At 42.4% G+C, this 26,106-nt stretch overlaps 1 protein-coding gene across 3 annotated transcripts in view; it reads left to right on the forward strand.

The window, feature by feature from the left end:
* Positions 1 to 26,106, forward strand: part of lnx1 (ligand of numb-protein X 1) — a 42,450-nt gene that overhangs the window by 13,483 nt on the left and 2,861 nt on the right. For 2 of the 3 annotated variants that reach the window (XM_004067570.5, XM_078945430.1), the window contains exons 3-9: positions 13,338 to 13,585; positions 16,715 to 16,870; positions 18,385 to 18,593; positions 18,672 to 19,091; positions 19,774 to 19,908; positions 22,525 to 22,702; positions 23,588 to 23,834. In XM_004067570.5, coding sequence (XP_004067618.1) covers positions 13,338 to 13,585; positions 16,715 to 16,870; positions 18,385 to 18,593; positions 18,672 to 19,091; positions 19,774 to 19,908; positions 22,525 to 22,702; positions 23,588 to 23,834 — 1,593 coding nt within the window. Of the gene's footprint in view, positions 1 to 4,088; positions 4,709 to 13,337; positions 13,586 to 16,714; positions 16,871 to 18,384; positions 18,594 to 18,671; positions 19,092 to 19,773; positions 19,909 to 22,524; positions 22,703 to 23,587; positions 23,835 to 26,106 lie in introns of those variants that run through there. The other variant, XM_004067571.5, reaches the window with a different exon arrangement.

Below are 26,106 nucleotides of genomic sequence, written 5' to 3' on the forward strand. Positions count from 1 at the left end.
AGTCTCACTGAAAAAACCATTTCAACATTTCCATCACACTCTCATCCTTTGAGCTGTGAATTCATTGAACTTTAATGGAACCGATTTTGTTTGCTGGCTTTGATAAAATAATTGCCTGAATCAGTTTTAGGAGTACTTACAACAAAAAAGCCCATATAGTGTAATCAGTGTGATGCTGTCATAGTCTGCTGGTGGGGAGAGCTTGAGTGGTTAAAAAAGGTGAAGTAAATGTCATATTTAAACACACGATACCTACACTTAGATTAAATTTCCAAAAAGCTTTTTTATTTTTCCACCACTGCACTATACTTACCCTGGTTTCGAACAAAAAGGTTGACATTTATTTCTCAGAATTGGGAAAAAATACAACATTTCACAACATTTTTATTGGAGTGACATAACCACACAAGAAAACATTTGATTTCTCATTTGGATGTGGAGGGTGGTGGGATGTTTCACAGCCTGAGTTTGAAATCTTTTCTTTTGCCGCCCTGATGCCAATGATAACATAGTTCATCATCTCCAGCTTCTCTAGCCACAGATTCAGGCATGAAGTCATCATGATTGAGACCACCAAGCTATCTGGTTAAAGTTGATGTACTAATCAAATCATTCATGACCTCTACAGCATTTTAGGTGAGATGAATGTCCACTTTTAAGGAAGCAATCCATAACAAAATATATGCATTGCATTGTTTTTTCATTTAGTTCTATTCTAGCCTCCTGCATGTGAGAACTTGTGGGAGATGTTTGTGTCTGAAGGCCCGTACACACCGGGACGAATTCCGCGCACGATATTCGCCGACGTTTAACGCCTCGTGACTAAACAAAGGGCACCAATGTGAGTGTGCACACCGACGCGAAAAACGCCACCAAAAAAGCGTCATTTTTAAAAATGCCTCGGGTTCGTTTTTTTGGTTTGACGCGCTGCGTCAAAAACTATTCGAACAATGAGAACGGCGCTTTTGCACACGTGTCTGGAGCTTCTGAATGTACAGTAAAACACAACTTGGGGGCGCTCAAACACAAAACTGTCTTGCTGAGCACACATACGTCATGGCGAAGAAGATAGATGCCAAGTAGCGTCTACACTGCCGCGAAGAAATCAGACGAAGAAGATGCACTCACTGACAGATATTCTAAAATATCCCCCAAAACGCTCATGATACATTTTCAGCTCTTGTACCAGTGGATAAAACTCCCCATGTTCTTCTCTTCTCGTAACTATGGGATGTACCCAAAATCGGCGTCTTTTCCGGCGTCTGTCATCATTCAACAGAACAATAATTTCTTCATCGCTGGAACTGGAGCTACTGGTGCTGGAAATATTCATGTTTTCTTTGTATGATTCTGACAAGCGCGTAAATACTTGCTCTCTTCTTCTGAGTGAAAAGCGACTTTAAAAAGCGTGAAGTTGTGTACAGGGGGTATTTCTGTTTTACATTAAGCGCCATCTAATGTCAAGGAATCAAATTGCATGTTCGCTCGGCTCATCGTCAGCGAAAATCACCTTGGTGTGAACACAAAAAACGTGGCGAAAAACGCTGGCGAATAACGGCTGGCGAATATTCGTCCCGGTGTGTACGGGCCTTGAGACGCCTGAAACAAGTTTTCTCTGTTCAGAGTTTCAGAAGCTTTGGGTTTCACTATTTTTGATCTCTAATTTCAAAATATGCCTTTTACAAAACCCCACTCTTCACTTGGATTTTGAAATTTGTGTTGTGGAAATTGTTTGTCACAGTGCAGGTCAGTGAAAATCCTGCAGATGTAGTGCAGAGTTCAAAAGTTAAAATAGAGCAATGTACTCTGGGTATTTTTAAAAATTTTTGAAGAAAGCAATTAAAAAAAAACAATAAAACAAAACAATGCAGAGGATACACCTTTTTTCTTCTTTAATGCCCATATATATCCTAGATCCTAACAATAGTAGTACTGATAATTACCATCTATTTTAAACCTGTGTCAGATCTGAATTGATTCTTCTTGCTCTAATTGAAAAGCTCCACATACACATTTGAGAGAAATGCTTGAAAGACTGTCTGAGATGTCATTGTGGCCTTTTTTCTGATGAAGGACATATATAAAGAACTTTTAGAATTATTTGCATTACCAAGTATTTCTTTATTCCAATTGTGGTGACTCAGGAGCAGATAAAAAATGTACCATCAGTTGTGACGTACAAAATATGATAGCCATGCCAAAATCTCTCTGCTCTGCTTCATTCTGAGACATCCACTTGCAGATAAATAGATCCATGTGCGTCTTTGTTTTTCCCTCTTTGAGCTGGAATGTGGATCAAAACTGGATAGCTCCAATAGTTCTCCGTAACATAGACTCTCTTCCTACTTTCAGATCTAAACTCAAAACCCATCTGTTCATTTCTGCCTTCCCATCCTGGTTCACTTTTTATTTTATCTATTATTTTATTGTGCTTTTAATGTCTATTTTTAACCTTTGTTGTAAAGTGTCATTGGGTTCCTTGAAAGGCGCTTTAAATAAAATGGATTATTATTATTATTATTAATATTCCTCACCATTTTTGTAGTCCCATCACAAGGCAAGCTAATGTTAGCTAGGGTTATAAGGGGCTGTAAGCTAGCAGGAGAAAGTGTTAACAAAGGGATGATGGGAATTGAGCGCCGGCTTATTCCGCGACAGTCCGCCCACAATATAGAGGCAAATTTTGATGAACTTCTGTCGCTCTGCAGAAACTATGTCCTAGAAAACGACACCCATTTTTGGATTTTTGGCTAAAAGCAGCATAAACATAACTAAAAGACCACTGGGAACGCTTTGAAAATACAGTAGATCAAAAGATAATCGCAGTGGGACTTTAAATGTCTCAGGACAGTTCAGTGTGTTTACGTTAACCCTTGTGCTATCCTAGGCACTTCCAAACTTCAAACTTCCAGCAGTGAGACTCAGACAGAAATTCCTGCTACTGAACAGTGTTTTCCAGTTCCAAGTTTTCCACATTCCTTGGATTTCTTCCAGATCATCAAGTATAAATGAAATCTGTGTCCAAACAAACAAGTAAACTAGAATGAATGTCAAATCCATTCACATGTTAGTTTCCTAAAGTTCACCACTGTTGTTTTTCCACATCCAAAGAATCCAAAGGGAACATTCTTAGAACATTCTAGACACTGGATGGTCACATGACTTTATTCAAAGTCTGTCCACACATTGGACTGGAATGATGGTTTTAATGACATCACGTGTGTTGTTCACTGACGTGGTCTTTTTTACCTTACAGTAAAATAAACCTATCATGTCTCAATCCAAATGGTATTTTCCAAGATCGATTATAGTCAATTTATTTGATTTTGAAACGTTTTTATAATGGTATTGGTAGATTTGATTAGCAACTTGCGTCAGACAGATCGATCTGGTTGAATTTTGGAAATAGAAATTGAATCAATGATTAAGTTGATTAATCGATACATTCCTAGTTGAAATTATAATCGCATCATATCTAGGGGTAATGATGGCCACTGACTCAGCCTTTCAAAACGTACTTCTCCCCTGTCAACACTTTTTTCCTTCAGATTCCTGTACTATTAGTCATGAACCCTGGAGACAGTGCAGATGTGTGTTCTCTAAGTTAAGAAGAATGAATCACTTCCCCCATTTATCCTTCACTTTGCTTTTGTTTCATGGAAATCTGAATGAATGTGTGGATGAATGGTCACATGTACGTCTAAATTTCATCCCTGCTATTCCAAAACCGTGCACAAAACACTGATTTGCCCGTGTGTTTTGGTTGTGCTCTGCCTTTTTATTTGCCACACATGTAGGCAGTCTTTAGAGTGATCAGACCAATCTGCTGCACCGAGATCAGTCCATCTTTTAAAGCAAGGGGTGAGAGTACAGAACATTTTCTTTTTTTGCCCGCTCTCCTTGCTTTCATAGATTGAGAGTATGTGCATGCAGGGGGAAGGGGGTGTATTGCAGAGGTAGTAGTGTGTATGTGTGTCTAAAGATGTGTGAATGTGAATACATGTGAAAAAGGGAGAGCCAATCAGAGCAGCACCAGGTACCTCCCCCACTGCCTCTGATATGGTCTGCTCCTTCCCCCCCTTCAGTGGTTTCTGCTGCAGTATAAGTCACAGCCTGCGCCGTTCGCCTGACATACAAATACACGCACACACTCACGAACAACCAGAGACAGACATGCACACGCACAAATCCTCTTACAACTCGATAGCGCCCAGAGCAGATTAGGGGCTGCACATCTCAAATTGTATTCCCAATGTGCCACCTTTGCATGGGTCTCCTTCCTCCTCCTCTTCCTGCTGTGTGACAGTACGGGACTTCTGCTCTGCACCTGCTTCTTCCTCCACTCCGTCTTCAACCTCTGGCAACTGGCCCATCTGCCTCTGCAGCCGAGATGACCAGGGCAACCTGAGGCAGAGGAGCACACAGGCACAAGTAACCGGGGTGTGTGTGTGTGTGAAAAAGTAGATAGCAAAGGATTAAGGGGTGTCCAAGTGGAAGGCAAGTAGAAGGGGTGGGGGGTCAATACGGCAACAAACAGGGAGAGGAGGCAGGGGCAGATAAGAGAGAGGACAGGAGCATAGAGTGGGGGGTGGGGGGTGAAGGAGCAGGGGCAGATTATGAAGGCTCTGTTGCTGCTGGTTCTGCCCTGGCTCAGCCCGGCCAACTACACAGACAACCTGGGCAACCTGCACATCCTCTACTCTGAACTGTGAGTACAACGCCAGCCTCCCCCCGCCCTCCCATCCATCTATTCATGTGGTAGCTACTGTCTAAGAGTGCGTTCTTGAGCCATTTGTTGGTGTGTGTCCGCTCCACACTCATGTCACTGTGTTTACATTCAGAGTCATCACGTGACGAGTAAGAGAGCTTGAAGCTCTCGTTTTTGTGGAGCACTTTCTGCTGTCCAGGATAGTCTGGAGGCAACACACTGCAGAGTGTCTCCCTTACTCTGTCTCTGCAGCACAAGTGTAATTACTGCATTGATCGGAGCAAAACATCACAGCGCGGTTTCTCACAGTTTTGTGCACCTGCAATCTCTGTGCAGACTTCCCCAAAACATAAAACCTTCATCTCTGGCTTTTTCATATCCAGTAGAAGTAAAGGATTAGATCAGATAGACTGCATTTTAAGAAAGTATTTCCAAGAGTTTTATTGGATTCAGTCTCAAATTAGATCAACTGAAACATCAGTCAAAACCTCCATCTTTACAGCACTTTCTCTCACTGTGATGTTTTGGGATTGCTTTTTGTCTTGCAAGTACCTTCATCAAACATACTTAAAAGCAAATACAAGTGATAAACCTCTCCATTTATGATACCCAAAAGAGTAACTCATTGGCATTGTAGTCTCCTTGAACAATAAAGCACTGAATTGATCCTTGTGCACTGTAGATCACGCCGTCTCTGCTCCTGTTTGCTGGGTTGAATGGTGTGTTGGTCCCCAGACTCTCTGTGTGTGGGAGGTAATGTTGATTCTGCTGATCCCAGAGCTGTTCTGCTGCTCTTCTCCCCATTCTGACAGAAATGTCCCTTTATGCTGCTTGAATACTTGCAACAATGGAGAGCAAAGTAAATCCTCTCACTTCATTCTTTGCGTTCTCTCCTCTGAGAGGAGGTTTAGTGGTTGAAGACATAAAGAGTCTGTGTCAGACAGCGATGGATGCCAAAGAAGAGATGAAAAATTCTTACAGAGAAGGTTAGAAGATGAAAGAAGATTCAATCCTATCTGATCATGTGCATGTCAGAGAAAGGAAGGAAGGAAAGATGAAAGTGGATGAGAAGAGCAGGACAGAAGAGAAGAGGTAGATAGGAAGAGACGGGGGGGCATGAGGTCACAGCCTGTGCCTGCTTCCATCTGCTCGTGCATACGGCTGCCATGGCAATAGTTCCCAGTGCAGGACTCTTTCAGAGTGCTTTGTAAATAAAGGTATTGATTTCTTCGTTGATGCATGCTCAAACCCTCACAGTGAGGAGAATTGACGGCCTGAGTGTTTAGCCGACTGGTGACAAGAATGTTTTGCTGATTATTGCACGTCAGAAACAGACGCCAGGAGCAGACAAGCGCGGATGTGGTGTTTTTCTGCCTGGCTAGAGAACAGTGGCACACCATTTGTCTTTATCCACATTGTTGACGGAGGCAGCCTGGGGCTCCTCCTCCTCCACCCACCGCCGGTTTTTCTTCTCTCTCACTCCGCTTTTTCTTTTATTAATGTATTTCAATTTCTGCAATTGTTGCCTGGAAAAAATGAGAGTGCCTGTAATCTGTTTCAGTCACATGTCAGCGTGCCGGCTCTGGCTGTAAACACACTTCACTCTCTGTCTAACATTAGTGGAGAAGAAATGTTTTTCTGTGATGAAGAGCTCAATGGGATTGTTGCTATGCACAGGATCACAGCAAAGCAACTGGGATGTCGTCGTTTTTCCTCCTAACACACAAACGTTTACAGCCTCAGACATCACAGACCCCCCCCCCCTCTCCCGGTCTGCCAGGCCTCCCCTGATAATAACATTGTGGTGATGTAGAGCATTCATAATGAATCCGTGTTCATTTTTGAGCCTGGGCTAAAATGACTTAAACGCTATGATTAGCTTAGCTTCCGTCCTTTCAACTCTCATCACAGAGGTGTTTGATCAGAATGAGCTGCTCCAGACACATTCAACACTGATGTGTCCTAAATGGATTAGCCACCCGACAGCCCGCTCTCATTGAGTCTGAACAATACCGATTATATTTTGGTCCGGGTCCTCCCCAAAATGGGAAACAGAGCCCCTTGTCTTGCCCTCTTCAGCAGAGAGTCAGCTCCAAGTGTGGGGCAGGCTTCACTAATTAGACTTCAGTCTGGATTAAAAATTAATCCCTGCTCTGTAGTCAGGCAGCTTGCCTTGTCATATTAAATCTGGCATGCTCAAAATACTTGAAGGGAGGGTAAAAATCAGACTTCTTCCTTACAGCATGGTATTATAGCTTTGCTTGGTATGAAGCACATTCCCGTAGAACTTCTTAATACTTCTGTGATGGATTGACTGTGAACTCAGACAAGCAGTCAGACAAGCACCAAAACAACAAGAGCAAAACACAAAAAGGATTTGAAAATGTACTAAGCACACACCGTTGTGTTTTAGTTTATTTGTTGAAACGCTTGTTTACTGTATTTAAAAGCACAACAGAACTCACGGCCTGTTTCAACTCATGAATCATTCATGAGAAGTGAGCAGCAGTTCAGAGTTGACTTCTGCAGAGCTTTCCTCTTACATGTTCAGGTGTCGCTTTGAGTTCATCAGGTCACATGGAAAACCTTTTCTCCTAGAAGGACATTCGCAGCCCTCAGGTGGAAGAAGGTGTCGAAAATTCTGTTCTGCAACTTTTGCCTCCACCAACTCAAAGCCTCGCGGCTGTTTGTGGCTTTGGAGCGGATCCTGTTCAGTGGTGAGGACCTTCTGCTGTACAGTAATCTGCAGGAGAGCCTCCATCTGAGCGGCCTGGCAGCCAGCAGCGTGGCTAGTTTGGAGATAATCTGTCACGTGCACAGTGGCCGGCCGTGCATTGGTCTTTGGATCACGCTGGCCACGACGGGCTGCAGTTTGGACAGTTGCATTGCTGCACGCGGAGGCAGACAAACCGGAACACTGCCAAAGGCTATTGTGGCTCAGCGAGAGAAATAGAGACTCAAAGGTGCCAAGATCAATGTGGGACAGCAGCCTTGTGGGGATTGTCTATGATCATGCACAGCGTTCAGAGGATTACAGATAAAGCTTTTGGGATTCTGCTGAGAGAAATGGGCCTCTGCAGAAGTGGAAACCAGGTGAACGTGTGTAAGGTGCATGATCAAGCTCAGATCCAGCCATGCAGCAAAGAGAAAACTAGTTCCAGTGTTGACATAAAAGACTGCTCAGTTAGTAGAAACCGGACACTGACAGACACAGTAGCTGCTACATAAATATTCTTCCAGCCTTATCATGGGGTCATGGCTCAAATGATGATTGTACATATTGATTGGCCAGTAAAACATGACTCAGAGTTTGGACTGCCCTGACTGGCTGAATCGACTGGGATCACGCATCGCAAGCTCCTTTTCAACGCTCATAGATGCCTGAGGAAACCCTCTCCTCGCTGTACAGGAGCAAAACAAAAAAAAAACATTCAGCAAAAGGTTTATCAGCTGCTCAGTGTTTTTTAGTCCCATCTACATGTGGCCTGAGACATTACACTCCACACACTAGGTTATAAACTGATCTGCTTTGTCAATTAATGACCCTTTAACTATGGCCTCTATGTGCAAGGATTACCCCTCACAGCAGGCAGATCCAGTCAACACACCAGCATATCCTCTTATTAACACTCCTCTAGTTAACCATTAACTGGATTACTCTGTCTTTTTGTCGCTCTCCCCTCTCCCGCTCTATGTATCTATCTATCACACTATCAGCTTCCACCCAGTTACACCGCACTATGTCTGGCATGTGGCCCTTTAGTGCTGAGAGGGAGTAATTGATATTCTAATCTAATTAAAAAAGACATGTGATCCAAGCCTCCCCAAATTTGTGACAGTCTTATTTTTCATTGGCTTTGCAGAGGGCAGATCTTATGGATCCTATTTTGTTTTCTTTTAGCATCCCTGTATGTCTTTAATCAAGTTATACTGTTGGCACATAAGAAGGTTAATGTTGAATGCTGAGTGTAAAAGTTTTCCTCCTAAAATACAAGAGGAGCACAGAGATTCTCATCTGCCTAAATAGAATGAAGAGTCACTTTTGTGTTTTGTTGTTTAAGTTTTGGCTAAACCTCTTTCTGTCAGCTGACAACACTGCTCTAACACTGCAAACTATTTAATCCTTGCACAGATTTCCAACCTTGTTTTGAGACATTTTAGATATGTTACCAGGTTCTCAGTTGTTTAACTTCTCTAAGCTCTATACCTTTTGTAAGTTTTTCTCAAAATCAGCACAGTTGACAATTGTTTGTCTCATTAAGAGCTAGGATCTAAAAATAAAGAAATTTTTATTAAAGGGAGTCAAGGTTTAACAATAGAAAAACTCAAATTGCTCTCTTTTATTTTAAGGATGTTATTTTAAAGTTCAATGAAATTAGACTGATATTCATTCTCATTATTTTGGAAATAAAAATTTGGATTTATGTTATGAGATCAAGTGCCAGTTTTATATTTTCTTAGCATTTATCAAGAAGGCATCCTTATTCTGTTTATATTTTGTTCTAAAATGAGTCATTTTCAGTTATTTCACGTTTTTTTTATCACCATAATCAAAATCAACTACAATTAGAGTAACCCTTGTGCTATCATAGGTACTTTACCATTGGGAGTTGGGTCATCTAGACCCACTAGACAGTGCTCTGAACCTTTTTTCTTCAATGATTTGTGATCTTCACTGGTGTCCATGGATTACATGAAATCTTTCCACCTTTACCCACCTTTGTCATGGTAGGGAGAACACGTCAATGGAAGGGGGGGGGGGGGGGGGGGGGGTCATCTAAGATAGCACAAGGGTTACACAAAAAAAACAACATTTGCTTAGAACTATCAAAAAAATAGTTATTATTAGAAAGTAATTCTGTTCAATAGTTACTTTTTCCTCCTTTTTTAATGCTTGTGTGGAACTCATAGATTTCTAATTATTACATTTCTTGTTCAGTTAAAATAACTATCTGCAGAGACAGATCATTTTATTACTTTCTAGTGATTCTTAGTGTTCCTTTCCCATGTTTAGGCTACATCTTTTTGCATTGAACCTGAATGAGGTGCATGCAAAACCGGCTGTGTCGGAGCATCCACACCTTCATAAGTGTTCCCAGAATCCACCCAACACGCTGTCTGCAGAAACCCTTTCAGACACAGACACTCTTGATGAAATCCATGCGTCCAGTGTTGATAAAGCCTGCAGGCTAACTGAAGACTGACAGTGTTGCCTTTTCTCATGTGCTCCTGAGTGTCAGGCTGTGTCCAGATATTAAGGAGGATGAGAAAGCTGGCTGGTGCAGAACAAGAATAGAGCCCACACGGGAGCCGACACAGGTTAGACCCCAAAGGGAAGCTGATAACTTTTTCCATTATTAGGCTACGTCATTCACATCAGACATAATTTCTCAATCCAACTATCTGGCATGTAACTGTCACTTCTTTGGGGGTAGTTCATGCTGTCTTGGAAGTGTGGTACAACACGGATGTCCGTGGCAGCCGGGAGCGCAGAGAGTATTTAGGTTAGGAAAGATAATCCACTCACCCCTAAAGAGGATTGCAGAATCTCAGGGGCTTTGATGAGTTGTGATCTGGTGTTTGTATCACATCACAAGAACAGAGCTGATTGTGACACAGCCAAGCTATCTTCAGCCACCACGGCCCTAAAAGCATCACGAGTACATGTGATGGCACAGGGGAGAGCGGAGGCAGGGTGGGAGGAGGAAGAGGAGAGCCGTGAAGGATGAGTCTGCTCTGCTCCCTTTATCTTACCACAGATCCTTGGCTTTAGAGAGATGATGTGATAACTGAGGCTGCCTGGGACGAGGCTGCAGCCGTGCTAATGAGCCCCCTAAGCTTGATCATCCTCTGAAGGAAAAAAATCCACACATTAGATTAGCTTTGCCTGAGCTCTTGGAATTCAATATTTATGCATGAAAGCATGCTTGTTCTTAAGAAAGGAAAAAAGAAGGCTGGTAGGGAAAAAATATTTCTTCACCTCTCATGTTCAGAACTAATTGGTGCTTTGACTTGGACTTTCTACGGCTGCAGGGCCACCCGAGAGGTGAGACGAAGCAGTTTTTCTGTCCTGCTTTGTCTGAAGGATCCAGCTTTAGACATGTCAGTTCCTGGAAAACTACATCCTGTGTTCCCTGCTGCTGTATTCCTGTTTGGACACCAATGCAAAAGATTAACCCCTTAAGGTCCTCCGTTTTCCTTTCTAAAACTGTGTTCATGAGTTGGCATTTTTGGATTTGGGTGCTCTGCCAAACAGGAATAGTGCTTTCCACTTGCCCCCGACTCATTGTGGTTTTCTATCCTGTGCTGGTGAACAAGGGAATCTTTTCACGTGCACAGTCAGCAGTGTTTCAGACAAAATCTGAAAGAGTAAGATTAGAAACTACTGCAGAATTAGCCACAAGATACTTACTTGGGCACACTGCAAAAGAGGTGGCCTAAAAATCTCAAAGAAAATCACTAGAAAGTAGTGAAATGATCCATCCATGCACCAAGTCATTTTTACTGAAGAAGGAATCTTATAATAGTAAATCAAAATCTAGAAACCATGAGTTCCACACAAGCATTCAAGAAGGGGAAAAATTAACTGTTTGATAGAATTAGTTCCAACTGATTTGTAGTTCAAATGTAATTGCAGTTCATTTTGATTACAAACATTTAGTGCAATAAGTGAAAATTACTTATTTTAGAACAAACTGTGAACAAAATGAGTACAAGTTGATCCATCTTCATAAATCCTCATAAAAACTAAAACTAGACCTTATTCTTAGAACATCAATGTAAATTTTTGTTTTTCTTATATATTAAGAATGAATGCATGTTGTCTAACTTTCCTGAACTTTAAAATAACATCCTTAAATTTGAACCATAAATCACAGTGAAATTTCAGGTTTTTTTAGGCTTAAAGTCAGTAAAGTAATCTTAACTAAGCAAGTTTTTCTATTGTTAAGAGTTTGAAGCAAAAGGATTTTGACTCATTTTAATAATTAAGTTGTCAACTTTACTAATAATTTTTAAAGCTAAAGACTTAAATCCTGGTAAATTACCTTAGATGTCTAAAACAAGCTGCAAGTATTAATGAATTGGCAGTGCAGCGAGAGAATTCGTATATCAGAAGAACATTGTTTTGTTTTGTTTAATTTTGAAAGAACTCCAGTTCAGGAAAACAAACTGAGACAAAGCTTTGTGGCTATGAATAAATGAAAAACGTTGGATCTTCAACCCACTTCCCAGCTCCTCATGCGTAACCTGCAGCATTAGCAGGAATCCAGCAGATCCACCACGTTTCCACTGACCCACTATTGCCACCACAGGAAAGCAAAGCAAACAGTTCTGTGAGGTGTTCCAACGTGTGTTCCACTTTAATTCTCCTAATTGACATTGACTGACTTAAGGAGAGCCTCTGCCCTCAGCTGCTGATTGAAATATTTCTCTGTTCAACCACTTCACTTGGTTAAGTGGTGTGCTGCAGCATAGACATACTAAGGGCGCTCCATTTACTTACGGAGAGGTTGGGAATATCTTCCAGGTTCACTTACTGCTTCGGCAGCTTGTCGTGTGTCTTTACCAGACTAATCAATAGTTGCTCCAGCTTTGTGCAGCATAATAACAGCCTGTAGGAGTGCGACTGCTTGTAACTATGTGAAAGATTTAGAAGCCTTTCAGAGATAAAATGATTTTCGCTGTGAGGTATGAATGGAGAATGTGACCCACTCAGACAGTCCTGTAAGTGAGACAGAATGCTGCTGATGGTGCTTTGAGGGCCCTGAAGGCCTCGCTGGGCTCAAATGGCCTTCTACCTGCCCGGTTAAAGATCCCAAACCCTTGCAGATGGATAGACGCAGCTTTCTCCTCCTTTTTCTAACAGAGCCAGCATTGAAGCAGAGCTTGGGTTTGATCCAGCTCATTAAATCCAAGTTAATGTTTGTGCTGATGGCTCCACAGAGACAAGCCAGAGCTATTTCTGCCTCAGATGAAGCCTTTATGTATTACAGATGGAGCAACGACAATACAACAGGGATGTCTTTGATTTACAAACATTCCCAGTTAGTTCTGTTAGTGTAAAAATCTTTTTATTGGATGTAGCTTTAGCAGAGTGTCTGTGAGTTTGAGGAAGAGCACGACTGAAGACGTATTTGTTTTGTTACTAAACACCAATTATATTTGAGAAAATGAACAAAGGATTTCTGCTTCAAACTCAGATGTGATCCTCCATCCTCTGCAGCAGCTGCTTTATTTTATTCTATCAAGTGGCAACAGCCCTCATGCTCTGTGGAGAGATCATCCCGGTGAGATTTCAGAGGCTCTCAAGAAGATTTTGCAAAGAAGAGCCCCTCCTATGCTGTGTGGCTTTGAGCAGTTGCAGCTTGTTGTGTGTGTTGTGTAGGCAGTGTGTGGTGTCTGAGGGAGCTGCCGTTTGAGCGTTAAGGTAGATAAACTGGCCCTGTGTGAGGCTGTCCCACAGCAGGAAGTCCAGCTGGGAAGAGTTCCCTTGAGGTGGTCTGAACCATTTTACAAATGTAAACTAGATTATAAAGTTGTTCTGTTTATTCTGAGTGCTTTCATACTTACATCATGTTAGATAACACAAAGCGTCCCTCCTTGAATGTTCTGCGTTTCATCCTTGCAGGTGCAAGGGGGCTTCTCACTATGGACTTTCGGCAGACAGAAAGCGCCGCTCACAGGAGGGCGACTGCACCGACAGCACATCAGAGCTCACCATTGCCACGCTGCCCAATGACAGCCCAACCTCTGCTGCCGTGGCGCTGCTGGCTGATGAACCTGGGCTGGTCAACCCGGCCTTCGACCCCACCATGGAGGACAACAGTCAGTCAGGCAGCATGACCAGCCTGGCCGCTCGCTGTAGCACCAAGAAGAGTGAGTGGATGAATGGGTGTTTGTGTGAAGTCAAACCATCTGACAGAAATAAAGGAAAACAGTTAGATACTGCAAACAACTGGAGGGTGGAGCTCCATGGCATAAAAGAGGCTAAAGGAATGTGATCTATGCTCCATTCAAACATGGAACAACAAATGCAGTTAACCTAGGAGCTCCTTCAACCTCAAATACAGCCTTTGTTCCACTTAATGGTCTCTGACAGAAATCCTATGAACTGATTAGGCCCTCTACCCTTTTTTTTCCAACAATCCATAAAATCTTTCAGTGGAAAACAGCTCAGGAACAAGCAGGAAAATCACAGAAGAAAGTCGCTTAGAGAGCAGGCAAGCTGTGCCCCCAGCAGAGCTTGAATGATAGACAGATGGGTATGTGAGCTTTTGATAGGGACGAGGAGCTTTCTGCTTCTGTTTCTCTAAAAGGCAAAACCAGGAGGCCAGCAGTAAAGTTGCTCTCTGCCCCTCTGATAAAAGAAGTGGTTGGGGCACCAAAGGCTGCTGCAGCAGCACTTTGGGCACAGTCGGCTGAGCACCCACCACCACTACTACCTCTGCGACTGCTGAACAAGCTGTCAGCCCCAGCAACCGCTGGCGCTTTTTAAAGAATAATGTGGCTGTCAGGAGCCCTTGCATCTCCCTGGCCCTGCAGAGGGAGGGCCTGGCTCTGCAGTGGCTTGCTGCCCCACACTCAGAGAATTCAAGATGCAGCAAATGCCTTGCTGCTGCATATAGCAGTAGCCTCCAAACTAAGCTAAAGTCTCTCAGGGTAGGCCTGTTTTGGACATAGTCCACTTAAATCACGGCTGTAGTTGCATAACCACCAAAATACACAGCAACTGGATTACATCATTTAAGGAAGAAACGTATTTATGCACAAAGAGACACTTACCATCAAACTTCCTGAAAGCTAGCATTAAAAACATTTAAAAATTACACAAAAGAAAAACTATTCCTGTTAAATCAGGCATGCAGCTGCAGATATACCGCTGACTTTCAAAACACTATCCTTACAATATGTGTGCTCATAAAAATATGTAAAACGCCATTTATTGTCATTGTTATAGTTCTATTTACAACACTCAGAGGCTAAGCGATAGTTTTGATTTGAACCAGATCTGTGCAAAAATGAACCAGGTTCATATCATTTAGGTCTCTTCATGGTTCTATGTTTGTGGAAAAGTCACCCCAGAACTTGGTTGAGATGAAAACATTAAACTTGTTAGGTTATGTTTGACGATAATCTGATGAATGATGGAAGAAACCAGATACAGTGATCTGAATTTAGGAACATTTAAAGTGGTGAAACCTTCACAGTGTCTCAGTTCCTGTGTGATCCTGAGACGACACAAATGATATTCATCCATAAGAAGGATGTTCATCTGAGACATGTAGCAGTAGGGAAGCCGCTGAAGAATGACTCCTTATCCCAATTCATTGCAGAGTAAAATGTCTGAGAATGTCAAAGTAAAAACAAATTACGCTATAAAAGCAAATTGGGAAGAGTTTGAGGACTACTTTGTTTGCAGTTTGCTATAAAATCTTCAAAATAAATATTTGCTTTTGACATGTGTTGGCATGCTATGGCATCAGAGATTGTTTCATTACCTTTATCAAATCACGCCAGACTTTATTTGTCCAGCACCTTTCCAACTCATGTTACTCAAAGTGCTTTAAATAAAAACATAAATACATTTTAAAAACAAAAGGCAAGATATTACACAAATATTTGGCTTTTTCCCATCAGGGGTTGCCACAGCGAAACATCCTCTCTTTCGAAGATGAGTCGCATGGTCAACTTGGCAATGTTTTACGCCGGATGCCCTTCCTGACGCAACTCTCTCAATATATCCGGGCTTGGGACCGGCACAGAAGCAGAGAAGGGAATAGGGAGCAGCCCGGATTTGAACCCTGGTTTCATGGACGGAAGGCGCCACAAACCAGCACGAGCCAATAAATAAATAAAATAAATAAATAAAATAAAAGCATGTATCCTTCGGATGTAAAGTGACTGCTAACGAGTATTTTCATAAAAGAATAATCAATATTATTATTTCTATTCAACCCTAAACTACAATATCCCAACCCTCTGAGAAGCAAACCCTGGCTTCCTGCGTGGTAGTCTCTCACCTTACCAACCGATCTACCCAGATCTATTGCTGTTACATTACCCACAATGCATCTCGACCCATCACTGTGGCCCTAAAACTGTGATGCGTTCATAGACAATAGGACAAATGATAGGCTTGTATGGCGTTTCATGGCTGCCAAAAAGTGAAAGGGCGTAAAGACAACTGAGCGGGTGAATTCAGGAACTGAGTAAGTGAACCTTACAACCGAGCAGGCGCAATTCTAACCAAGTGGCGGCGCAATCTTAACTGAGCCGTGATCCCCTGCGGTCAGTTCCTCTTTGCGCCTTCACCTGGATTTACGCCCAGTGTTAAGGGGGCGTTTTTGTCACTTGGGGGGGCGGTATTCAAGGGTGTGTTTGTCCCTTGGGGGCAGAAACCTTTCTGGTTGATCTGATTGGCCGAAATTTGCATGTCAAGTCCGGCGAGGCAGCGGGGCGGGACTTTCGTTTTTCAGAGTGGGGGGGGGGCTAACAGGCGGCTCTTTAGCTGCATGTGGCTCTCTGCCTTTTGTCATATTTTCTATGTACAGTAATTTCACAACGATAAGGTGAAAGTCTTACATTTTCTCCAAAATGTACGGAGCTGCCCTAATGTGTTGTTGTGGGACTTCGGTAAAGAGGATCTAGGAGAGAACAGCATGATGACGGTACGGAGAGGTGAGGAGGTGAAAGAAGACCTTTTCTACCCTCCCCAAAGGCCCAAAGCACTTTACAGCTACAGACCCATTCACCCATTCACACACTGATGGCGGCTCCGCTGCCAAACACTGGCGCCAACTTTTCAGTGGAGGCAAGGTGGGGTTCAGTGTCTTGCCCAAGGACACTTCGACATATGGGTGGGCAAGGCAGGAATCAGCCTGCAGTCTTCTTACCACCCAACAGCTGCACCACAGCCGCCCCAGGAGCAAGACTGGACATGTCTGGGCAAGTTCAGAGGGAGACCCATTATAAAAGGCTGTTCTTCTCTTCTTCTCTACTTTGCAGTTAGAAACTTTGATCGCTCTTCAGTGAGGAGCCGCTCCTTTAAGAGGTTAAACCGGGCCTTAAGTGTCCTACGAAAGACCAAGACTGGCACCTCGGTCAGCAATGAGACATCAGAGGAGAGAGACAACACCAGGAACTCCAGCGTACCACCAGAAGGTTGGGATTATAACTTCATTTCTTAAAGCTTACTTTTTACTCAGTAGTTTTTACTCATTCACCTTGACTCCATGCGGTCCCTGAAGATGCTTGGTGTTTCTATTTCCAAATATGTATATTTGTGTCCTCAGCTGCTTGGGAAAGGTGACGCAGTTCAGGGCCCAAAGTGTAACAGCAGCATGTGTTTCTTTAATAATTCAGCTGCAAATTGCACAACTCCACTGCTGCATTGTTCTGCTCAGATTAGGGGGATGCAGCCTGAGGCACTTTGGTTGGTGATGAGATGCCAGAGGTCACAGGGGGGGGTGATTCCCCACTTTTCCCCCCGATAAAATGCCACTCTCTTTTAATTAATTATTTTACAAAGCAGGACTTGCACGATTCTTGGCACTGACCTGTATGTTACCAAACACAAGAAAAAAGCGATGTGTGCAGGATGACAAGTGAAACAGAAGGACAAAAAATGAGTAAGAGCTGATGGTTCTCTGAAGCCATCGCTGAAGAGGCTGAGAAGACAGATTCAATATTCATGGTCTGCTGTTGGAGAGAACAAGACAAGAGTGGGGGGAAAGTAAGGGAGAGGACTTTTAGACAGTATGAAGAAAGAAATGTTGGTTGTCAAAGGTGACATGAATGAAGTTTAGCCAGAAATCAGAGAAGATGGACATCTTTCAAAGCAAAAAACATCTTCAGAGATTCAAAAATATTTCTTTAAACAAGCAGAGAAGAGAAACAGCCTAGAAAGCAGATTCTCCACTTCAGTCAGACAACTCATGCAGTAAAGAAGATTTATTCCATATTTCTTTTAGCTTGGCATAAGGCTCCGTTCACATACATAAAACAAAGATCTCCATAGAAAACTTTGGGTATTAAACCACCCCTAACGGGGCTCACAGGGGGAAGCTGGGGAGGAGGGTGGGCTGACGAACGCAGAGCTCGCGAAATGGAAGAAGAGGATTAGACCGCACCTGGACTTAAGTAGGACGCTGAACAGGTGAGTTGATGAGACTGAACCGCCCGCAGGGGGGAGTAACCAGGTGAACGCACTGCTCGAGTTGCCTGCCAGAAATGCTCCCAGCGTCGTTCACTTTGTAAAAGAGGAGCATTAGTGTCCCTTCATTTCCCTGCAGAAAGGTCCAGGTTTATGTTGGAGCATTTAAGTGTAAGTGCTTTTGAGGTTGCAGCCAAATCTTTAATTTTTATCAATCAAACTCAAACAATCAAAGTTTATTTATAAAAAAAAGCACTTGTCATACTAGCACAACTCCCAAGAACACTGGTTGTAGATGTGCTGAAAAATGGCACAAACATTGTTTAGGATGATCACCCGAGGAAATGTTGCCTCTTTGCCCATAGAAGTTTGTTTAGTTGCCTGGGGTTGTAACAACAGCTGGTTCCACTGCTGAAAGCCCCTCCCCCCCAGGCTGCTACCTTTATTCGTCATCCCATATCATCTCCATTTAAATCTGCTGATCCCTTCTTTGACGTGCTGTGGTCTTTTTCTTCTCTCTCAGTGCTGGCTCTTCCTCAACTCCATCACCTCATCCCGGATGGGGAGCTCACTACGATTAAAATCACACGGTCAGACCCTTCAGACCCTTTGGCAATCAGCATCGTTGGTGGAAACGAGACTCCTCTGGTTCGTATCCTGATCCAAGACATCTACAGGGAGGGTGTCATCGCTCGGGATGGCCGCTTGCTGCCCGGGGACATGATCCTGAAGGTAAAAGAGATTCCTAAAACAGTAAGACAGTGAAATCTTTGGACCCCTTCTAAAACAGCACTCCTGTTTCTGCTTCAGGTGAACGGCATTGACATAAGCAACGTTGCTCATTGCTTTGCCGTGTCAATCCTAAAACAGCCGGCCCAACTTCTGCGGCTAACTGTGCTCAGAGAACAGCGGCATCATTACCGTTCCCACTCACAAAGCCACCCACACGGCCATGGCCACGAGGTTCTCAGTGGGCACCAATCCCACGGCCTACCTCCCCCAATGAGAGATGACAGCATCCACGTGGTCCTGAATAAAAATGCCCCACAGGAACAGCTGGGCATTAAGCTGGTGCGGCGGCCAGACGAGCATGGAGTTTTTATCTTTCATCTGCTGGAGGGCGGCTTGGCAGCACGTGACGGACAGTTGTGTATAGGTGACCGCGTGCTAGCCATCAATGGGCACGATCTGCGTTACGGGGCACCAGAGCATGCTGCCCTGCTTATTCAGGTCAGTCAAAAAGAGGAAAAGCAACAGACATTAGTGTCACAGAGAATGTTCTCAGTCATGACAGATTTGGTAAAAACGACTGCAGACCACAAGCAACAGCCTTCTGTGCTAAGCTGCATCTCTGAGGTATTAAAGATAATTGTGGTGATTCAAACTAATTGTGTTGTGTTGTTCTCCTGTGTCTGCACCCATTGCAGTTAACAGTGCTTGGGGGGCGCTCCTCCTAATGGTTGGGGCCTCTGGTTCCTGGTTGATGCCAGTCAGTGATGGCGTGTGTTTGGTTAATTGTGGGTAATTGCTGTGTGGTTGCCACTAACAGTGCAGCGTCTCTGGGCTCAGAGTTCCTGTTGGAGCAGTCTGTCTGGCTCTTCTGGGTCTCTGTGGAGCCACAGTTTTCTGTTAGCATTCACTTTCAGTCAGAGATGAAGAACTGGCTCAGAAGAAATTAAATTAGTTCAATTAGAACAATAATGGTCTGACTAATTCAGGACTCAGTGTTAGACAGGCCAGTGCAATTCTCCATAGAAGGGCTGCAGCCATCAGGCTGTGTGGTTTGGACACTTGATGTGAATGTGTGAATGAAAAAGATCATGAATGACAGACAGTACAGGTGAATGTCAAAACATATTTCCTCTTTTATGATTCGACCACTTCACGAGAAAACTCTGTTTATATCTTTTAGGCAAGTGAGCAGCGTGTCCATTTTATAGTGTCTCGTCAAATCTGCTCCCCAACTCCAGACATCCCCCAAGAAGCTCCGTGGGGCATGGAAGGCCCCCCACCATACTCCCCTGTGGATATGGAGCTAACCCTACTGGTGAGGAGCACCCAATGGCAGACACACAAAAAACATGATATAAAGAGGGCAGCTTTGTTCCATCAACTCCACTTCCCATGATAAATATTCCCTTTGAGGCGCAAATCATCTGTGGACTTATTATTGTTGCATTAAAGCCAAGTGTGTCATTCAGCCAGAACAGCTGAAGAGCAGACTCCTCTCACACTGCATTCAGATCCATCAAACAGCTTTTTGTCTGGATGCATGCTCTACAGGGTTCATCTTTCCTTTGCATCTCCAATTATGTTCCAATAAAAAGCTTAGCAGTCTGATATGATAAACTAACATTTAACTAACTGATTAATTTGTAGCTAAATACTTTGTTGTTAAAAAAATGTAATTATCTTCCCAAGAAGTAGGTCAGAGAATCAAAGGTTTCCTGGTTAGTGGATTATTTTGCAATTATTGTTCAAAAGAAATAAAAAAATTCTTTGACAAACAACCTTAAAGTATGACTGCATATTAGAGCCACCGTAAAAGACAAATAATAAATAAGTAAAGTTTATGAGAATTAAGTCATAAAATTACGAGAAAAAAAAGTCGACATACCAGAATAAAGGTAATTTTATGATAAAAAAGTAAAAAGTTGTTTTTTTTATAAATAATGTAATGTCATAAACATAAAGCTGTTAATTAACAAGAAAAAGTAAAGCAGATTCCACATTATTATTTATTTGTCCAAGCTAAATGTAACTTTTTTTTTTAAAGTGTGACTTCTTGAAAGATAAACGTATAACTTAATTATCTTAAATTATTTATTTTTTTGGCATAATTGAACTGTTTTATCTCCTGATTTATGACTTTATTCTCATATATTTGTTTCTTTTTCTTTTTTTATGGTGGCCTCAATACTCCATCCTATTAAATTAATATAAATTCTCAAGGAAAATGGTTAAATAATCATCAGAGAAACTCATTTATGAAACCATCTCAACAAGGAATCCTAATAATTTGATCAATTTCTGTTTACAAAAAAATGTTAAAACAATCTAGGATCCAAAAAGTGAAGATTGGTCGGTGTTCTGGTGGCAGTTTTGTGAGAAGCTGCTTAGCTGACCAGGTGACAGAGTAAGGAATTATGTTTTGACTAACATGAAAATGTTTTCTTACAAAGGACAAAAATAATGTCAAAGATTGCATCATTAAATGCATCTTCCTTCTGCTCCTTTTCATTTATCTGCTGTTACATTGGTTTTTACATTGGTGCTGTAATCATAACGTAAATCTAGATGCAAGAAAAATTCATATAAATTTGTTGAACTATTGACAGGTTTTAGCTTTTCGTTTGTCTCAATGCTTCTCACAATCCAAGACAACAGTGGCATGTGATGTGATCACATAAAATGTAATGAACCGTAAAATGGAAACAGTTCATTAATATTACATAATGACTCTTTTTGCAGCTTAGAACATAGAATCCGTACTTAATCACAAAAACCTACAGATTCAAATGATTTTTATCTTAAATATATGCATTTATTTTTAGTTTTTAAGCACTGCTTTGATGCCATCTCCATTTATGTTGTGAGAAGTAAAGCTGCAAAAAACAATTGTGCTAAAGAAATTGGCTTAATGTTGTGCCTCAAACATTCAGCTGCAGAAGAGAAACACTCTGCATTTGGGAATTTTGCATGGCTAACATTTTATATTCAAAATGTGGAGCTCTAAAGAGTCTAAGTGCCAGTTTACATCCAGAAGTGTTTTTGCAGGTATGTGCTGCACTAGTAAAATCTGGCAGACTTTATTAGGGCACACCGGGACACATGGAGCTGTTACCATGGCGACTGAGAGTAAATTCTGTTTGAAACAGAAATGAGGAGTCATTTCAGCTTCCTGATGTCCTACACTTTTTATCACCATACATTATACTTGACCTGCTATGCTAATGAGGTCATCCATCAATTAGCTATCATCCTGACGGTTATTGCAGTCCTGCAGCACCGCAAGGATGGCATCATGTGACACCTCAAATCTTTATCTCAAGTCTCCGGGATAAACAGACATATACATATGCAAATGTACTCATCCAGAATTAGATGATGTACCCTATAGAACAGGGGTGTCAAACTCATTTTCACCGAGGGCCACATCAGCATAGTGGCTGTCCTCAAAGGGCCAGATATCATTTAATGAAAAATAAATGTACCAACTCCTTAATGTTAAGTAACTCAGTTATTCATTATAACTTTTTAAAGTGACAACTACAGTTGCATAATAAACATATGTTTGCTTGTTACTCTAGCATAAATCCTTTACATTTGATTCTTTCAGGTTATTTATATGGACAGTGTTTAAGTCCTAATGTATAGTTGCCCAATCCGATATTTTAAGTCAGATTCCCCCTAGATATGAATGAATACACACCAATTTTTGTTTTTTAATTTAAGAAATTAAAAACGTTTATGCTCTCGCGGGCCACATAAAATGACATGGAGGGCCACATTTGGCCCCCGGGCCTTGAGTTTGACACATGTGCTATAGAAGATGACCTTGCTGTGAGCCAATATCATGTTTGGAGTGGTGTTTTATTAGAACACCCCACAGGGGCTAAGAATGGTTGAGATGCTCTAATGTCAGAACTGATGTCTTGTAAAGGACTCCTGTCAGAAGCCTGCGTGCTACGAGAAGACAGTTACTCTGACTAAAGAGCCGTATGACTCCCTGGGCATGACGGTGGCAGGTGGCATGTCCAGCCGAGGGTGGGATCTCCCCATCTATGTCACCAACGTGGATCCTGATGGAGTGGTGGGACAGGAAGGCTCCATCCGCAAAGGTTTGAAACCCTCAGTAACAATATGCAAAGTGACCACATAGAGTTCACATTGTGTACGTAATGGAAGTCAGTAAGAGTTAGAATGGGTTTAGTTGCTGTTGTGACAATCAGAGGAACATTAAAGCACGCAACTCCTTTAGCAAGACAAAGAGAAGATGATTGATGAAGAATGAAAATCTTTGTGTCATTATGAAGGTTTTTCATCTCGTCCTGATGTGATCCGGTGCAAAGCTGACTTAATTTGACACATTTAATCACAGTGAAACACAAACCGAGCAGAGATGTAGAAGCGTTAGATAAAAATTCTTCCAGCACATCATTTTTTGTTGATGTGGGGTCAGGCCTGACACGACACAACAAAGTGTATAAATAGAGAGATTTCACCTTAATGCAGCTGAAAGAGTCTTGACACGGGTGATAGCAGCAATCTGTCCTCAGATAGAAACACATCAAGACATGTTAATGTGCATCCCCCTCCCATTCTGCTTCAGCTGTGTTTAGGAGAGGAGGGGGAGAAGGCGGCAGCATGAAGGCTTCAGGAAACCTTTGTTTCCGATTTGAATTTATGGGATGCAGCAGCAGATGTTCCTGTTTGTGGGCTTATGAAACGTGTTTGTGTGGTGTAATGGAGCTTCTATTTAAATTAGAATATCCTCGCAGGGCAAATGTGTCCTTTGGGCTCTCAGTAGTGAGGTGAGGTGGACTGTGCTGTTTGTGTGCACACTACTTTACTCTCTGAACAGCCTGTAATGCACAGGTGGCAATTTGTTGTCAGGCCTTTGTGTTGCAGCTGGGGGGTTCATGAATATTACATTGGTAAACAATGAGTCCATGTCCTGTGATGTCTTGTACAAAGAATGAGCCTGCTGTGCGTCTCCTCCACAGGAGACATTTTGCTGAACGTGAACGGGTTGGATCTGACGGGGGTCACTCGGAGTGAGGCCGTGGCCAACCTGAAGAACACCTCTTCTCCTGTTGTGCTCAAGGTCTTAGAGATGCGTCCTCCTGAGGAGAGCTTGCAAGAGTTCCCCCTCCCACCCTGTCTCACACCCTCACCCACAGACAGCATCAAAAGCCCGGTGCCTAACGATGACTACTCACCTTTGTGGGTGTCCTGGCTCCAGCTTCCCAGGTCAGCGCCAACTCTGTGTCTGTATTAAAGTCACCTTTGTTTGACAAACTCTTTCTGGTTCTTCTTAAAAGTCAACTTCACAGACATTCAATGGTTCTGTTTGCAAAAAACCTTGTTGACTGATTTTATTGTTCATTTTGCCCAAACTTTATAACAAGAAGCTGTGAGTTTCAGTGTAATGACAGCTGTAAGTGGACACAGTATGGAAATACTGCAGAAATACTAATCCATCTTTAGAAGTCAGAAGCTGCGGTCTGCCTCGACAACACGCATTCAAGCTAAGAGGACTTGACTGCATACATCAATGGTCAGAACCTGAGGTCCTCGACCGGAACTGGAAGCCCCCCATAGCACTCGAAAAAAACTTTATTTCAACTGGTAACCCTAACAGTTACAGTCTTTCCTGTTTTAAGCTTTAATAAAAGATTTACTTTTACAATTCTGAACACTTTTGCGTTAGGGTTAGGGCAGAGGGGGCCACTGAGGGCCGCATTCCTGCATGTTTTCCAATATCCCCAACTCTGGCATGTTCTGATTGGCTGGACACACCTGAACCAGGTAATCAGCCATGAGTAGGGCAAGAATATCTGGAAAACATGCAGACACACCAGCCCTGGAGGCCTGGAATCGCCCACCCTGGGTTAGGGTAATTGCCATTTCTGGCAGATGATGTCAAGTGCCATCTTGTCTGCAGCCAGGCCTTCCTGTTCGAGCGGCCACCTCCAATGAAAAGTCTATGTAAACATAAATATGTTTATGCATCTTTAGGTCTTCTGCATTCTAAACTGTTGCGGTCATGTGTAGCTATATAAGTTTCATGAACGGTTTCGGGCTGTACATACAAAACATACGTCCATAGAACACACGTATCAAAGTGAAACAATGTGGAACTTTGACCAATAAGGGACTCTGAATCGGTAGTGACAAACGGATGGTGACCTTTTCAATTCACTGACATGCAAATAGTTTAAAAATGAATCATTGAGGAGAAATTGATAATTGTGGGGAGTATATGACACCAAGGCCAAATTTAAATAGCTTTCCTACCCCTACGTATTCCACCTAGCCCTATACATTAATCCCTCCAAGTGGAGAGATACGGAAAAAATACTGTAGTGTCTTTAAATTTGGACTTTACTACCGTTTGATGACCTCATCAATAGTCGCTTGTCATCTACATCATCTAGCTACCAGCACTCGGAAAATACACAACATTGGTTTTATAACTTTAAAAAGTCATGGAAAAACAAAAACTCAATACTTACATTTAATTGTAAACCGCTTCAGAGCAAACCCAGGTGTAGAAATGTGTTTCTCTTCCACCCACAAGTGGGACGTTGATCACGCTACCACCGGAGGGATTGTTTAGTCCCTACTGCTCCTCTGTAACCCTTGTGCTATCCTATAGGCACTTTAACATTGGGAGTTGGGTCATCTAGACCCACTAGACAGTGCTCTGAACCTTTTTTCTTCAATGATTTGTGATCTTCACTGGTGTCCATGGATTACATGAAATCTTTCCACCTTCATCCACCTTTGTCATGGTAGGGAGAACACCTCAGTGGAAGGGGGGGGGGGTCATCTAAGACAGCACAAGGGTTAAAAAACACACTTTTGACCCCAGTACAGCTTCAAATGGTCCTAAAATTGGAGCAATACATTAGGGAGGAGCCAAAGGGTTACCCTAACTGTAGGTGACTGACATGCGCTAGTAAACGTTAGGAAAGACAAAGGCGAAGAAGCCCCTCTCTCCTTGTCCAGTGTGAACACTGTGGGCTAAACCCTTGTTTAAGTTCGGGTCCTTGTGTGTTTGTAGATTAAGGTTTAACTTATAAAGACAGGAAAAAGATGTGTGGCACACAAGTTTTTAGTGCAGGTCAGGGAAAGCCATGGATCTGCATCACAGCAACTATTTACATAAGAAAAATGTAAAAATGACATGATAAATGGTGTGCTCTGTTATTACTACCTGGTCAAAGAAGGTCTGTTGAAATATGAGAATGGGCTGCAGACCTGCGATGAAGTTCAGCTGCTCTGGGAATATACAGGTTTTTGCTAATCGATGTTCCACATTTGTTAAATTTAGATCACTAATCACGAGAAATTTTTTGAATTATTTTCTTTTAGCAATAAAATTTGAGTTCACTTGAAGTCTCAAAGCAAATGAAATCAAAATGTTAAATTCCAAAATTCAAAGGCGATACCCAGTCAAACATTTTTTAGAAGTTTTGATTTACAGTAAGAGTCTGGCAAAGACTCATTATAGTTTATA

The sequence above is a fragment of the Oryzias latipes genome, chromosome 4 (assembly GCF_053564925.1).
Source record: "Oryzias latipes strain Hd-rR chromosome 4, Olatipes_Hd-rR_3.1".
In the NCBI taxonomy this organism is placed as follows: Eukaryota; Metazoa; Chordata; class Actinopteri; order Beloniformes; family Adrianichthyidae; genus Oryzias; species Oryzias latipes.